The sequence below is a fragment of the Hemiscyllium ocellatum genome, chromosome 48 (genome assembly GCF_020745735.1).
Source record: "Hemiscyllium ocellatum isolate sHemOce1 chromosome 48, sHemOce1.pat.X.cur, whole genome shotgun sequence".
Taxonomy (NCBI): domain Eukaryota; kingdom Metazoa; phylum Chordata; class Chondrichthyes; order Orectolobiformes; family Hemiscylliidae; genus Hemiscyllium; species Hemiscyllium ocellatum.
Genome location: NC_083448.1, coordinates 20,065,077 through 20,079,974, shown reverse-complemented (window position 1 = coordinate 20,079,974; position 14,898 = coordinate 20,065,077). Strand labels below are relative to the sequence as shown.

General features: G+C 42.8%; 1 protein-coding gene across 1 annotated transcript in view; it reads left to right on the top strand.

Moving 5' to 3' along the window:
- Positions 1-285: 285 nt before the first annotated feature.
- The window catches only part of LOC132836829 (GDNF family receptor alpha-2-like), a 317,669-nt gene continuing 303,056 nt past the window's right edge, over positions 286-14,898 (top strand). Inside the window, exons 1-2 of the mRNA XM_060856348.1 lie at positions 286-1,095; positions 4,069-4,368. Of these exons, the coding sequence (XP_060712331.1) occupies positions 1,056-1,095; positions 4,069-4,368 (340 nt within the window). The 5' untranslated portion in view covers positions 286-1,055. The remainder of the gene's footprint in view (positions 1,096-4,068; positions 4,369-14,898) is intronic.

Here is a 14,898-nt window from a genome sequence, read left to right as displayed (position 1 = left end):
AAGCTTGCGTTCACTGACGCTAACTGCTTCTGTCGTCTTTGTTCTCCAGGTTACCCTGAGACCTCAGCCAGCTCCCATCCCCTCCCCTACCGAAAGGAACAGTCTTGAGGAAGGAAGTGTCCCCCGCCCCCATTTCCCTCGGGGTCTCGCTGTATCCCGCCGACCAGGGTTCGGTGAGAGAGAGAGAGAGCTCATCTTTCTCTCTGCACACACAGCGATTCACTGGGACAGAGGCAAAGCGGTGTTGGAAACCTGGATTTTCTCTCCTGCCTGCACCCCCCCCCCCCCCCCCCCAGTCCACAAGAGTCAAGTTTTTACTCCAGATCTCAGCTGCAGAGGAGAAGGAAGGCAATGCCAGGATTTTCATGAAGTTAATTGCAACTGAGCTTCAAATAGGAGCCAGGCTCCGGTGGGAAAGAGAATCGATGCTCTCATTCTCAGCAAAGATCTATAAACCAAGTTATCATTTCCATTCCTTGTGATCACCAGAACCCCTCTTAAAGGAGACGTCTCTGCCCAGCTCTGAGAGCGGGCGGAGAGCTGGACGAATTCAATCCATCAAATCAAAGAGGGGGACAGCGGACCACAGTTGGCAATGAAGGCATTTTAATTCCGTCTGGAGCGGAGCTTGGACGTAAGCCCAACAGAGATGACAAGACTGGAGTGGCGGAAGTGTCCGCTTTAAGGGGATTGCACAGTAGGAGACACTATTTGAGAAGGTCGTTGGAAGTGAGGAGCTGTGTGGGGAGCCGGGAGATTTAGCCGACGCTGCGAACTGGACACATCGCTTTTACCAGGAGTGATATTTATATAAAAAAAATCAATCTAGTCTCTCCCAGTCATAGGGATAGTAACTCCTCCAATGCGAATGTTCTGCGTGTTGTGTGAGGAATGTGAGCTGGGAGATGGCTGCACGCTCGTTTCAATGTGGAATCCAAGGAGCATCATCAGTGGACTGAGAAACTGATGTCTGTTTCCAGTCCAGTTAAAATCCTCCTCTCACCAAGAGGTGAAACCATCCCAAAAGTTAACGCCAAATCTGCTGAGAATCTACCATGATCTGTGTAAACCTCTTCATCTTTCTGATTTTTATAGGTGAGTGAACCGTTTCAACAATATTCGGCTTGTTGGCGAATTTAGGAGGGAGCGGAGACCGAGGGTCAGGTGCTCAGACTGGGGGACCAGGGGAAAGTGGCTTCATGAAATGGAGTTTCAGGGACAGTGACGGGACAGAGTCCAGGGAGAGCTCACTGGAAGCTTTGACGAACGCGGAGATTGAGAAAGGGAGGGAGCGGAGGGGGCTGGCGGTCACAGCAGGGCAGGATAAAATGCCAAATGATCCATCTCCATTCCGTTCTTGGGGTTGTGAGAGCCAAACCAGACGGGGTGACAAAGTCCTCCTGCAATCACTGGCTTTAAAGCGAGTGAGTGTGTCTGCTTCATCCAGTGCGATAGCTGGAGACAAATTATAAACGCTCTGAAGGATCTTTGTTTCTCTGCGTGAGATCTGCAGGAATTCATTTCACCAGAAGTACAGAGACTGAGCATTTAACCTGTTTGTGCGAGAAATTGCTGATGCTAACAACTAAAACGGGATTATTGCAACGATAAATGCTGCAAATAGCAAATGTGCCTCTTTGGAATAAGTTGGACGATATATTTACGTGGAAGTTGGACAAACACAGGATCAGAATGAATAGGAGGAAACACTGATTGGGCGAGAAGAAAGACAGGGTGAGAAGCGATGCTGTGACGCATGAACACTAGGATAGAGCAGTTGGGCCGAACGGTGTGTTTCTGTGTCTAAATGATGAGAGTAAATGGAGATGTCATTGGGAGAGGTGAAGTTCATAATCACAAGGGCAGAACGGTGGAGGGAGACAATGAGACAGAAATCGGGAGCTGCACAGAGAGGGACTGTGGAGCACAGAGTAATGTGAGCATTAAAATATCAACCTAAAACACGTCTGGAGGAATAAAAAAAAATGTCCCGAGGAGGGAGGTGGAGTCATTAAAAATAAGATCCCAAGATGTGGACAGGGAGAAAGCAAGAAGACGGGCAGGAGCTGCTGGATTGAGTATTTTCAGAGCTGAGGGGAAAGTAATCGGGAGAGAAATGAGGATAAATGCAAACACATGGACTGGAAGGTTGGGGGGGGAAGTGGTGTGAACCTGCTCGTGTTGGCACAGACAGCGTTTCTAACTGCACTCACGGGCTCCCATTGCTCCCAGACTTTCCCCGATTGCTTGCCAGTGCCACTGTGGGCTGGGAATCTATCCCCTGAGTCTATCGGGTACTCACCAGCTGTGATGTTATTGGCAGAGATAATGTATATCTGTATATGACAAGAGGTTAAAATCAACCCACCCTCTCCCCCGCAACACACACACACACACACACAACCCCGGCCGCTGGCCAGTGAAGGTGTTGCATTAATAGCACAGCAAAGTGAACATTTAGAGCGGGCGAGGCTGAACAGTTTCTCTGAATTCCGGAGAGAAGGGAACTCTGGAATGTGGAGTCAGCACTGAAGGCCATTCGGCCCACCGTCCCCCTGCAATGAACAGCATGACCCAGTGCCAATCTCCTGCTTTTCCCTACTGAATGAACACAGTTGCCATGTTTGGTCCGATTCCTTGAACTCCTGTACCCCCAAACTGCAGTGAAAATTAATCAATCCCAAGTGCAGGATTGAAAAGAGAATGCTCCTCATTCAATCAATTTGCTTTAATGAGACTGGTCCAATGTATTCAGTTCTCTCATTCACTCAAAGCTGTTCCCGAGAATCAAGGCGGCAAACAACGGGAATTTAGAATTGGATTTGGGTTTTGGAGGACATTCATGAAAACAGAAATAAATATTAAGATATTATACTGCCCAAGTTGAAACGTTGAAACTGACAGATGAAAGAACTTGTAAAATAAAACGAGCTGACAAATATAAAAGTGAAATGCAGCTTGCTGCTTCCTGCTGACTCCGAGTTGCTGCAAATCTTCCTCACTCCCTGACCCTCCGAATTGTGCCTTCTCTTCTTGACCAACCCCCCCCGGGTTATCGCTTAGTTCCACTTCCCAACGTACCCAGCCTCCGCTTCATCCTCGTGGAGTTGCGTTTCTGTTTGAGATCCAGATTCAATCCCGAAACGGGAGTTCTGCTGTGGCGGCAGTGTGAGTGCCGACGGTTCACAAATGGTGGGGCTTCCACCATCTGATGTCCCCGTCCTTGGGGGGTCTTCCCTCTCCGTCCTTTGAGGGGGGCTGGGGGCTGGGAGGGGGGGGGGGGGAAGAGAGAGTAAGAGCTAATTTGAAAGTATGTGAAAAGAACGGATTGTGAAAGTTCGAGCATTTCTGAGACTTGTACATCCACGGAGTGGCTCATGAACGGGAACGGGAGTTCAGCAGAAGCAAGTGGCGAGAGAGGAGGTTGGGAACTGGCAGAGCTACCAATGGAGTGGTGCAGGAAAGGAGTATAAAATCAATCTCCAGATGCCCAACGAGAACACAGGCTCCAATATTTACCAGTATTCAAACAAACCAAGCTAAATGGGTCCTTTTTAAAAGAAATCTTACTCCAACGGAAATCAAAGCCCGAAAATTCTCGGGAAATACAAAGAAGAGATAATGACATTTGTCTTAGCATGGGGACTCTGTAATCAACCTGGAATTACAGTTGAGCCTCATTACGAGGCTTATATCTGTTAAATATTTATGTTTATGAATAGACATAAACATCAAAGATTGATGACACATTTCATGGTTAATTTCCAGTTCGGATTGTCTTAAAGGTTCCTGTGACTGGATTAATAACATATTACCTGGTTATATTTCCAGTTAAGGTTATATGAAAGGCTTATGTCAATGGGTTATTAGCTCGTCAGGATGACACAAATGCTTCCAGTCAATTAATTCCTGACACCTGACCTGGTTATCTTTCTGCTGAAGATTATGTGAGCAGCTCCTGCCAATGAATTAATGACATTATCTGCGTCGATTTCTCATAGAATTGCATTCATGCTGCACTGTTCGCTTTCTAAAAAAAACCTTTGCTTCTCCCCCCACCGCGTGTAGATGAGGTGCTGCGATCAGCTGGGGATCCTGTCCTGCCGGGGACCTGGAGAGTGGACTGCGTTCGGGCCAATGAGTTATGTACGGCCGAAGCGGTCTGCAGCAGCCGCTACCGGACCCTACGACAATGTCTGGCGGGGAAGGCTGCTATGCTGTTTGGCCCTGAAGCCAAAAACGAGTGCATCGCTGCCATGGTGGCACTCCAACAAAGCCCACTCTTCGACTGCCAATGCAAGCGAGCAATGAAGAAAGAGAAACAGTGCCTGGCCATCTACTGGAGTATCCATCACAGTTTCCAGCAAGGTAAATAAACCATTCACTCTCATCAGAGCACAGAATAATTCGGTAAAAGGGAGTTCACCATTCAGTCCTGGCAGTCTGAAAAAAAAACATTCATAAACTTGGAGACTAGAATTGACAGGTTGGTGCAATGAGCAGACATTTAACAGATGAAATTGCATGCAGAACATTGTTGTAATCTATTTTGTAAAGGGCCCTGGGAGATGAGAAAATGAAAGGTACAATTCTGAAAGGGGGTAATGAGTGCAGAGGGACCTGGGTGCATCTGTTATTGAAGGTGGTGAGCCTGTTAAGGGATCCCTGAACAAAATATCTGGCATCCTGTTCATAATGGCATCAAGTATGAAGAAAGGGACTTTTGTTCAACTTGTACATACTGTGATGGTGCTGCTCCCTTAACAGGGTTATGTTGCCCTTGCTTTTTTTTTCAAGAGGGGTTTTAAACATAGACTGTAGAGGTCCAGCTTTGAAGGGTTTAGATCCAGTTTAATTACGGCGAACATATACTGCATCACGCAAAAGGCTTTCAAGTTTTTAAAAAAAGGAGAATGAAAGGGGAGTGGCCAGTTCTCCTAACTCAGCATTCTCTGGTTTGATTTTAGCAGCCAGTCAGTTGTCAAAGCTGCTGGACCCAAGGAAGCAGGTCCATGCTGGTCCTCCCTCTCTCTGGCATCCTTCCTATAAGACCCTGTGTTTGATTTTATCCGTTGTGCCAAGGGGTGTTTGTGGGGAATTGTTGCAAGTATTTGGAACAGCGTCATTAAATTGGGATGATCTGTTGGATTTTCTGATAGGTTAAGTCAATAGTTATTCTGTTCTCTTTTATTTGTGTTTCATGTGGTAATCTTGCAAAATAAATTCTGTTTTGTTTGAAAGTGAGTGGTTGGGCCAGCGAAATCACTCCTGGAATCTCCTCTTTCCACTTGCTTAGCACAACTAGAAAAGTTAGTGTCTGGGCTACTTTTTTGAAATGTTTTGAGAGAAACTGGCCTGATCCATAACATACAGAACACTAGTTGGCATCCCGTTCTGGGCAGCAGACTTGAAGAAATGTATGCTGAAAATGTGTTGCTGGAAAATCACAGCAGGTCAGGCAGCATCCAAGGAACAGGAGATTCGACGTTTCAGACATAAGCCCTTCTTCAGAAATTTAAGAAATGTATGAAGACATTCAGTGGGTTGCAAGGAAGATTTATCAAAATCATTTCAGGGATGAGGGACTTCAGTCATGAGGTTAAAAATCACACAACACCAGGTTAGTATCCAACAGGTTTAATTGGAAGCACACTAGTTTTTGGAGCGCTGCTCCATCACCACCTGATTTTTAACTTTGTACACCCCAGTCCAACACTGGCATCTCCAAATCATTACTTCAAACATGAGGATATGTTTGAGAGATTGCGGCTGTTATCCTTTGAGAAGGTTGAAAAAAAGATTCATTGGCGAATTTCAAAATAATGAGGGTCTGAACAGAGCAGGGAGGGGAAAATGCTCCAAGCAGGAAAAGAATTGAGAACAAAAGAGAATTTTAAGATAATTGATAAAAGAAACAATAGCAACAGAAGGAATAATTTCATGTAACAAGCTCTTAGGAATGTGGGTGCAATCCTGAAAATTTGTTGGAGGCAGGAATTCAAGAGAATTAAATTGTTTTCTGGAAGGGAATGGTTTACAGGGTTGAGGTGAGCAGGTGGCAGAATGGCACAATGTGAATAACTCACAAGGAGATCTGTCACTGACATTGTGAGTTGAATGATCTCCTTCTGTCCTGCAAGTAATCAACGACAATAACGTTACGTGTTTTCAAGTCTGGATAAAGCTGTCCACTGCATAGTAAACTGTTTCTAGCCACCATTAAGTAAAATGTCTGCCCATCACTGGGAATGATTGTGAAATGATAATATTGTTGGACAGTAATCAATAGGTCAGGACTCATATTCCAGACTTCAAATCCATCTATGCTGAGGAACATTTAAAGTAAATTAATTAATAAATCTGGAATAAAGTGCTAATTTCATTCATAAAGTCAGGAAGTATGGGAAACAAGGAGATTTGGGTATCTGGATTCAGAATTGGCTGGCTTACGGAAGGCAGAGAATGGCTGTAGATGGAAAGTATTCTGCTAGAAGACAGTGTCGAGTCGGGTACTGCAGGGCTCTGTTCTTGGGCCTCTGCTCTTTGTGGTTTTTATAAATGAGCTGGATCAGGAGGTTGAGGGATTGGTTAGTAAGTTTGCCAATGACACAAAGATTGGAGATGCCGTCGATAGTATAGAGGGTTACTGCAGGCTGCAGGGCGACATAGACAGGATGTAGAGCTGGGCTGAGAAATGGCAGATGGAGGTCAACCTCGATAAATGCGAAGTGCTGCATTTTGGAAGATTGAACTCGAATGCTGAATGTAGGATTAAAAACAGGATTCTTGGCAGTGTGGAGGAATAGAGGGATCTAGGTGTTCAAGTGCATACATCCCTCAAAATTGCCACCCAAGTGAATAGGGTTGTTAAGAAAGCATATGGTGTTTTGCCTTTCATTAACAGGGAGATTGAGTTTAAGAGCCACCAGGTTTTGCTGCAGCTCTACAAGTCCCTGGTGAGACCACACTTGGAATACTGTGTCCAGTTCTGGTTGCCCTACTACAGAAAAGATACAAAGGCTTTGGAGAGGGTGCAAAGAAGGTTTACCAGAATGCTGCCTGGACTGGAGGGTTTGCCTTCTGAATAAAGGTTGAATAAGCTTGGATGTTTCTCTCTGGAGAGAAAGAGGAAGAGAAGAGACCTGATCGAGGTGTACAAAATAATGAGAGGATAGATAGAGTCAATAGCCAGAGACTTTTCCCCAGGGCAGGATTGACTGGTATGAGAAGTCATAGTTTGAAGATATTAGGAGGAAGGTATAAATGAGACGTCAGAGGTAGGTTCTTTACACAGAGAGTTGTGAATGCATGGAATGCGTTCCCAGCTGTGGTGATGGAAGTAGAGTCTTGGGGACATTTAAGCAACTGCTGGACATGCACATGGATAGCAGTGAGTTGAGGGGTGTGTAGGTTAAGTTACTATACTTAACATGAGGAATAAATCCCGGCACAACATCGTGGACCAAAGGGCCTGTTCTGTGCTGTACTTTTCTATGATCTATCGATGTTCGTTCCTGATGACCACCGAACTCTTGGACTGTTACAGGAACCCTTATGATTCACTAATGTCCTTGATGAAGGCAATCTGCTGTCCTCACCACGTTTAATCTGCTGTACAACTTTAGATGCACAGTGATGTGGTTGATTTGTAACTGCTCTCTGAAATTGTCTAACTTAGTTGTGGGTGGTTCACCAACACTTGCTCAAGAGATCAATTAGGGAGGGGCAATAAATGCCTCACATACTTAGAACAAATAAAGGTTTTTCCCTGTCTATTTTCTTTTTCCAATTGACAGTATTTAAAAAAAAACTCGAGTGTGTAGTTAAACACAGTCTTTGTACTGTCCAGCATTGAACCTAATTATTAGTTCCATAGTCTGACAGTGACGCAGTTAAAAATAGACATTGGCAGATTGCCTTTCGTGTACTCTAAGTCATCTTCAATGTAAAATACTCTGCTGCAATCTGTTAATTGAAGGAACTAAGTTTTGCAGGAATCTTAATTTTAATTAAAATTGCAAAATGAGACTGATTTAAATGAATGATCATTAATAGTTGATGATCGAAATGTTCGTTGTTGAGCTTCATACAAAAGGGTCAAAAAATCGCTCAAAGAATTAATGCGCTTGATGTATTGTTGCAGTCATTTGAACAGGAGATTTATGGGACGAGGCCAAGGGTAGAGTCTTGGTATAATCTACTTCAGTTCTGGATACTGATCTTGTCTCCTTCACCTCTAATTGTGTGATTCAATTATATACAGTCGTGTAGATTGACTGGATGTGGTTGAGACACTGCCCTATTCAGTACTTTACTGAAGCAAAGCAGTCTCAGAAGGGATTGACCACAATGTAGCTTTAAAATATTAATTTTAATGACCTCCAGATGACCTTCTTGAGCAGCTTGTATTATTTAGATTCTCACACGGTTCATTTGAGCTGTTGCCTTCTAAAGAAACCAGTAGGTTTGCAAGAGACTAGGGAAGGAACTCTAAGCAGGTATGCAAACACCCACTCAAAATACTTCAGGGCTCATGCAAAACTTGGATTCAGACTGTACAAGGTCATAAACATTGAGCTCGGTCTCTTTCATAATTTGTTCAATTCAATTAGAAGAGCCAGTATACTGGAAGGATGAGCATGAGTTGAAGGCAAGATGGCTGTTCTCCTTCTGCTGTAACTGGTTCTCTTCTAACCTCATTGAAGAGTGCATTACCAAAAGCTGCCCAGTGTTCCAGATCCCACAAAGCTTCTTGTCATCATGCAATGCTCAGATGTTCCGTACCATGGTTTTACAAGCTACTTTTACACCACATTAGTTTCACAATCTTCTTTCAAAATGGAGTTATACTGAAATCCTTAGGAGTTGATCACTTTATTCTTTCTGAGTTCTGGAACATCAAGACTTTCACTTTATTTCACAAAGTGCTGAGAGTCTTTAGTGATCTCCTAATAGAAACTGAGAGTTCTGTGGAGTTATCTTTCAGTTTTAACTGTCTGGGTTGATATGAATTGGGGTGGCACGGTGGCCCAGTGGTTGGCATTTCCACCTCGCAGAAACAGGGACCCAGGTTCAATGCCAGCCTCGGGCGACTGCCTATGTGGAATTTGTCTGTGTAGTCCAGTTTCCTCCCACAATCCAAAGATGTGCAGGTCAGGTGGATTGGCCATGCTGCATTGCCCATAGTGTCCACAGACTGCAAGCTAGATGTGTTAACCACAGGAATTGCAGGATAGCAGGGTGAGATGCTCTTTGGAGGGGAGGAATGGACCAATGGGTGAAAGACCCGCACCCTCTCTGAGCTGGCTGAGAGGATGCACAAAGATCACAGGTTTTTGGATTGGAGCAAATTAAATAAAACATTCATTCAGGGAACATGGGCACTGCTGGAAAATCCACATTTGTTGCTGACTCCTAATTACTGTTAACTGATTGGTTTGCTGGACCATTTCTGAGGCGGTTAAAAGTCAATCACATTTCTGAAGATCCAGAATTGCATGTAGGCCAGTTCCAGTAAGGAAAGCAGATTTCCCTCCCTGAAGAACATCACTGAACTATCAATGATGGTTTCACAATCACCATTGCTGCACACTGCATTCCAATCCCAGGTTTACTGATTTTAAGTTTCACTCGTTGCTGTTTTAAGATTTAAATTCATGTTCCTTGAGTTAGGTTGGACTTCTGGATGACTGGACCAGTGAAATGAGATTTACTCACCATTTCTCCTAACCGCTGCAAATTCCCAGTTTGGAGGAAGGGGGCCTAGTGTGTGACTGTGTCACAGAATAATGATATCAGAGATCTTTATTACTCATTGCAGCCACAAAACATTTCCAAATACCATCTTGGAACAGGGGAAGGCTGCAAACCGTGTGAAGTTGCCAAATATGGATCAGGAAGTTCGAGCTGACCTAGCTTAACCCCCCTTGAGTTAGCTCATCTATCCTGTCCAGATTTTTGAACATCTCACCTGTGTTTAAAAATATTAGACACTATGCACTGCTCAAGACTTTGAAGTCAATCTGATTTGCTACTGAACCCAGTACCTCCCTCAAATTGCATCACTCTTTCAAAAAGCTCTCAAGTATTCCTGTCTTCTTGGGAAATTGATTACCATAATCCCTGCCCTCTGTCTTAAAAGAAAGCATTAAGAAGAAGTTTGAAATGCATAAACCTGAGGTCTCCTCCACAATATATTTTTGAAAAATATTCTAGGATATTTTGAAACTCATTGACGTCTGCGGAACAAGGCTCGTAATTGTCACATGCAACAAAAATGCATATTTCCTTTCAAAAGTCATCAATGGAAAGAACACAGCATTTAGACACTGATTGAAGCTGGCTGTTTGGTTAATGACTCCAATTTCCTCAGAGTATTGTCAAATTCAAGGTCTTAGAAGGTTTTGCCTTGACAAACAAATAAGTGGAATTCCAAATTAAAAGTCAGAAAATGTTGAAATTGTACAGTGAGTTAGTTAGCTCAGTTGGCTGGCTGTGGTGCAGGGTAATGCCATCAGCTTGGGTTCAATTCCAATTCCAGCTGAGTTTATCATGATGTTCCCACCTCTTCCCTTCCCTGAGGCCTGGAGAGCCTGAGATTAAACAGCTTGATAACTTTTCTCTGAGTTTACACCCAGACGAATCAAGGACAGTCTCTCTCTCTCTCTCTCTGTAATGACAGAGCAGCTCTCTGGTCCATGAGGAATGTACTACGTTAGCTCACTGTGCTCATTTCAACATCCTCCACACCTTTACTCTCACTGTTTCAAATCCTGAATCCACCTCTCTAACCTCCCTCTGTTAATCTGGACTTCAGGAAGCAACAAAATTAGCAAGGTTTCGTCTGAGCTGTATGAGTCCACATTCAGACAGCATCGCGAATGCACAATGTCGGTTGCGCAGAACAATGAAAAATTAAAGGAAAGATTTGATTGCTTCTCTTTTAGTGGGCACAATGATTGTGGGAGAAATCATAAGTTGCTAATTTTTATGACATTCTTTGTTCAATGTGCGATGCTTGATCATATGAGTGTGTTCATTTAGATGCACACTGTCCTCGATTCGTCTGGGTGTAAACTCAGAGAAAAGTTATCAACTGTTGAAACAGATGAAGCTAAAGAATTTCAGTTCATCTTTTCCTTCTGAAGCTGTTGCTAGTCGCTTCTGATGATGCTGTGTGCCAAAGACTTCTCAATTCTTTGTAAAGTGATGAGACCAAAACTTCAGCATAGTTTCTATCATATCTGCCTCAGCCCTTCTAAAACATTTGATGGATTTGGTGCCAAGGAGGAAATTGTCTATTTCGCACCTCAAGCCTCCAACCTCTGTCTCTTCCTTAAGTATATCTTTCTGTGAATCTCATGCAGTTTTCCCTATTTTTCACCATTTTATCAAGTAGAATATTCACAGTAGTCTTTCTCTTTCTCTCTCCTTCAGGCTCCAAATACAGGTGGTTCTTCTGCAATGTAATGGGTGCAACCCCATGTTATAGAAAGATTGTGCTTTAGGAACAGCACTTAAAATGTTGGCGATGTAAAACACCTTACAAAACCTTGCACTTCAGAAACGGTGTCCCCAATTATCAATTGTGTTATAGTGAACTAACGTTACAGCAGAATGACCTGTACTCGAAGCATTTTCTTGCTGCATGATTCCATGCTGTTAAGCTCTCTTCTTGGAAATTCTCCAACTTCAATTGACTTCCTGATGGCATCCCAAGCCTGCCAAATTCCACACTTGGTCAGCCTTCCCTCTCTCTTTCTTTTCTACAAGGTTCAGGTTTTAATATCTGAAGCTTTGAGTTGGCTGATCACTGCTTCCCAGTTGAGCTTTTATTGCTTTGGACTAAATCTCCCTGGCCTTTATTTTTGGCTCATCTTTAAAAAGCACAGTGGCCATTTCAGATCACATCAATTGTGGTGAATAGGTATCGTGTACAAGTAGCTTTGAGACATAAATATGCGACTGCCTTGTTGTAAGATTCAAATATAGTCTGACAGACATTAAACACACAACAAAAATAACTTCAACCAAATTAGGTCTAGACTGTCACACAGGTAACATCCTGGCTTTGTATTGCTTCCCTGAATCTTAAATAAGTTATGCTTGTGTTAAATCAGTGATAGAACAGAAACCAGAATTTTACATTATAAATTTATTATACAAAGTCTGGTGCTGTGTGCATGTCTGTCACAGTCCACTGAACCGATCTGAAATTAATGGAAAGAAAATCACATGAGCTTCATCACAGGCATTGCTCTTCTCGATCCGAAATCATGGATTCGATCTCCACTTCAGAATGTTGAGCACATAATGAAAGTAGCATTCTCTGAGCGAGTGCTGTCCTACTACAGGACCCATAACACTCAGTAAAATACAATCCTATTAATCCTAACAGCCGCCCTTTATAATATTCACATGAGTAAGAATTCCATTCCTTATCCATGGGACTCAGTTTAACTTACGCTTCAATTCCTGGTCTTGAGAATCTGACAGCCTCTTTGTTGAGTATATATACGATTATGCTCAGATTTTCTCAGTTTAAAACAAAAACCTTTCAGGGGTTTAACCAAACACTGATCATTGAATCCCTACAGTGTGGAAACAGGCCCACCAAGTCCACACCAACCCTCCAAAGAGTAACCCACCTAGACCCACTTCCCTACCCTATTACTCTACATTTACTCCTTCCTAATACACCAAACCTCCACATGCCTGGATGTATAATGGCCTGGAACTTGCTTACACGAAGTAAACTATTTCTGAGTAGTTTCGTTGAACTAGCAAGCCAAAAGTATCTCTTTTCTTCAGGAGAAAAATGTACTGCTGCAAAAACTAAACTATTTATGGGCTTATCATGAAGCCAAAAGTCTTAATTCAATCAGAAGCCAATACACTAAACTGTTCACTTTGTTTGCTTCCAAAAATCCTCCCCATCTAAACAAATTCTTATTAGCCTCCAATAACTATACATCACATTTAAAAAAAAATCATGACTTTAGAAAACCTTACAATTTAATCATTAAAACCCTTCACAGTCACAGACCAAAATCCACATTCTATTTGTTCAAAATCCAAATTCTAAAGTAAATGACAATAAAATATATATGCTGCACAACTTATATCACAACAGGTTCTATTAAATCCAATGTTCCTCTGCTTCCCTTCCATTTATTTGCCCCTTCATATTTCACTCAGTTCATGGATTTGAAGATAGCATATTTAATCGAGCAATTCCCCATTGTCTGCCTGGGTTACACCAAAGAAGTTAATCATACTTTGAGATCTGTTTCCCTTTAAAATGCTCCATTCCTCCAGTGAACATACATTTGGAAAACTGAGTATAAAAAGTTGCACAGATGTTGTACTCCCTTGGGTATAGAAGACCAAGCAATTTCTATTGAGGAAAGCATTTACTTCGGTGGTGGGGAAAGTGCATTCATGGATATAGAACCAAGGCAGGCAGATTGGGTTTGGGTACAGATCAACAGACATCTCCTTGAGTGACTCAAGGGCAAGAACAGCCTTGTCCTCATATTTCTGTCGCTAGCTTGAATTTCTCTTCAACCAATTGTGTCTATTCATCAAACCTTGTGAAAACAAGTCTTGCTGTTGCAATGTTTGCATAAATGTGTGGACTATTAAGTAATATGTAGGAATTAAGAACTTCTTATTCTGTCTGTGAATCAAAATAAATAATTAAAACCATTAGCTTCCTCCAAGTACTCTGCAAAGCTTTGCATATATTGAATAAATATTGAAAGAGACATTCATTCACAGGACTGCTGCTTGAACTAATTCTTAAGGGTATTTGCTTTTTCTTCAGCTGATTATCAAATGGCGTTTGATAAAGATAATTGATTTTCTTTTCGTCCCCACTGTAATTTACAGCTAGCTGTTGCTTTGGTCAGTGTCAAATCAAGGCGCTTTTGGCTCAAGGGTAATTTGCCACAATTTTGCTGCTTGGCACACGAAATGTCATGTGAATTTCTGCTACTTTGGCAGGGATTCTCAATGGGTAGGAGGCAGTCTGACCACTGTGGTCCTTCCCATCCCATTTCTCTCTCCGCGTTGCAGCCTTTGAAAGTTTCAGATAATAAGAGTAAAGTCCCTCCCCACCCCCCGGCTTGATACTTCTGAAACAAACAAAAGAGATTTTTGATAGCTGTTTGAACAGATACTGTTCAATGTACCATGAACTGTTGAAGAGTGAGCATTGATATTCAGGCACCTTTTCTTTTCAAAAAGTACAACTGTGGATTTGATGCAATTGTGGACAGTGAAGGGAAATGATAGTTCATTGTATTGAAGACTTAAAATACAAGGCACAAGGGTAATTTAGGAGAGAAGTAAGTAGAGCACTTTCACACAAAAATCTTGGAGTAATCTGCCATGGCAGGTCAATGTGAAGCATAATTGTGTTTATGAGCTGACATAATGTGTTAGTCGAAAGGCTAGGGCAGGGATGAGTGAATGTAATATGGGAAAAATTGGAGAGGTGGGGCTTGATGAATTTGGGGAGATAGATAAGATTGAGAGATTTGGGACAGCGTGAATAGATGGCATTGAGGGAGAGGTGGACAAGGTGGGGATGTGGCCAGACATGTTTAAGAGCTATGAGGTGAGTGAAGGCATGTGAGGGTTGGAGAGGGTGGGTGAATGGGATTGAGAGTTATGGGGAAAAGATGGGTGGGTGGATTTGAGGAAGAGGAGCTCAAGGTGGGTCAGCAATGACTGCAAGACATGTGAAGAAGTTTGGTAGGCATGGTTAAGGGATATGAGGTGAATCTAGGTAAGCATGTTTAGGGTTGTGGGAGAAGGGGGGGGTCAGTGGAATTGAGGAATATGGGGACATGGAGAGTAGTGTGATTTGAGGAAATTAGGGATAAGTTGGGTGGC